The 1428-nt window shown below is 37.7% G+C and overlaps 2 protein-coding genes and 1 pseudogene across 2 annotated transcripts in view; 1 reads left to right on the forward strand and 2 right to left on the reverse strand.

Annotated features, from left to right (window-relative positions):
- LOC125853235 (receptor-like protein Cf-9) overlaps positions 1–1428 on the reverse strand; it is a 333480-nt gene that overhangs the window by 149637 nt on the left and 182415 nt on the right. The gene's annotated exons all lie outside the window — the stretch shown is intronic.
- LOC125859768 (putative pentatricopeptide repeat-containing protein At1g10330) overlaps positions 1–1428 on the forward strand; it is a 157580-nt pseudogene that overhangs the window by 2365 nt on the left and 153787 nt on the right.
- On the reverse strand, positions 383–1340 carry LOC125859779 (receptor-like protein 9DC3). Its single transcript, XM_049539596.1, has 2 exons — positions 1308–1340; positions 383–1093 (listed from the first exon to the last, which is right to left on the reverse strand). The coding sequence occupies exons 1-2, from the start codon at positions 1338–1340 to the stop codon at positions 383–385; spliced, it is 744 nt and encodes a 247-aa protein (XP_049395553.1).

The raw sequence follows: 1428 nt of genomic DNA on the forward strand, positions 1-1428 counted from the left end.
TTGGTAGGGCGGGGGGGGGGGGTGGGGGGGGGGGGGGGGGGGGGGTAATAGGACCTTAGTAAAGGTTAGGTGTGTCTCTGGGATTTCGGGCATAGGCGGGGGGGTACTTATGCATTTTCCCAAGAATTAAAGTCAAAAGCTTCAAGGATGAAGGAAATATAAAATTCATTGCTATATAAAGAAATACGTTTTTGAATGAAAAAGATCAAGTTGAATACCTAGAGGTTACATATCTTTTTTTGTGTTTCTTCATTCTCGTAATGATTCTGTGTTCCAATTGATCAACCATCCTCGAAAACCACACTGGATTTTGAGTTGACAACATTATGTATATTACGGACAGTACAATAACTAGTCCACAACCGTAACCCATGAGAACCTCCTACCAATTGATCATTGGTGAATCTCCTCCTTCTTCTTGATCTAGCTCAACTTGACTTGTCGCTTGTGGTACCCCATCATCACCACCACAATCTTTTGAGAGAGGAAATCCACGTAGTCCTTCATTCCCTTGGTATGAACTGTTCTCAAACGTATCAAATTGTTTTCCTTTGGGGATGCATCCAACAAGATGATTGTGAGAGAGATTTAAGACTTCAAGTGATGTGAGGGATACAAGTTGTTGTGGAATTTCTCCGCCGATTTTGTTGGATGAGAGATCCAATGATTCAAGTACAGATAAATGTTTCATTGATGCTGGTATATGACCTTTCAAGTTATTATGAGAGAAGTTCAACGTACGAAGTCCAATTAGATCTGCAATAATACTTGGGATAGAACCTTCAAATCTATTCCTTGAGAGATCGATAATTATGTCCATAGTCAAAACTTGAGGAAGTTCAAGATCCAGTCCCTTTGTTGTCACTATCAAAGAATTTGTGTACAAAGTAGAATATGTTTCTGCTACATACTCTGGGGTTCCACTATTCTCACCAATCGTTTTCATGGCTTGAAAATTCTCAAAAAGGCTCACAGGTAAATCTCCACTAAATCCATTGGATGAGAGATCTATTACTAGAATTTTAGCAAACAAGTTCTTAGTCCTTGAATCATTTATAGGGCCATGCAGCTTATTTGATCTCAAGTTTAAAATCTGCAAATCACACCATTTTAAGAATTTTGTGCAATTGATGTAGGTCTATTTTCACTATTTGTCTTATCAATTGGTTTGGATCTGCAGTTCTTGTGATTTTAAGGTCTTACTTTCTGTCCCAAGTTGATAATTAGTGTCCTTTTATTTAAGTAGTGTCGACTTTTTTAAGCAAAAGAAGGTGTATGCCATGTCTTAATTTAGTTCCCATGAGCACAGAATAATTCAAGTTCTTGAATGTTATGAACATAATTTCTTAACTCTAGGTATTCAAGACCTTAGAGTTAGAGTTAAGAATCAAACTCTTCGTGCCAGTCGAAAATCCTTTAAAGCTTGTT

This window comes from Solanum stenotomum, chromosome 1, assembly GCF_019186545.1.
Source record: "Solanum stenotomum isolate F172 chromosome 1, ASM1918654v1, whole genome shotgun sequence".
Taxonomy (NCBI): domain Eukaryota; kingdom Viridiplantae; phylum Streptophyta; class Magnoliopsida; order Solanales; family Solanaceae; genus Solanum; species Solanum stenotomum.

Bases quoted from the DNA above. Each gene is read 5' to 3' on its own strand.
- LOC125859779 (XM_049539596.1), bottom strand. From the start codon at position 1,340: ATGTTCATAACATTCAAGAACTTGAATTATTCT. The intron at 1,094-1,307 runs GTGCTCATGGGA...TGTGATTTGCAG, and splicing joins TCAAGAACTTGAATTATTCT to ATTTTAAACTTGAGATCAAA.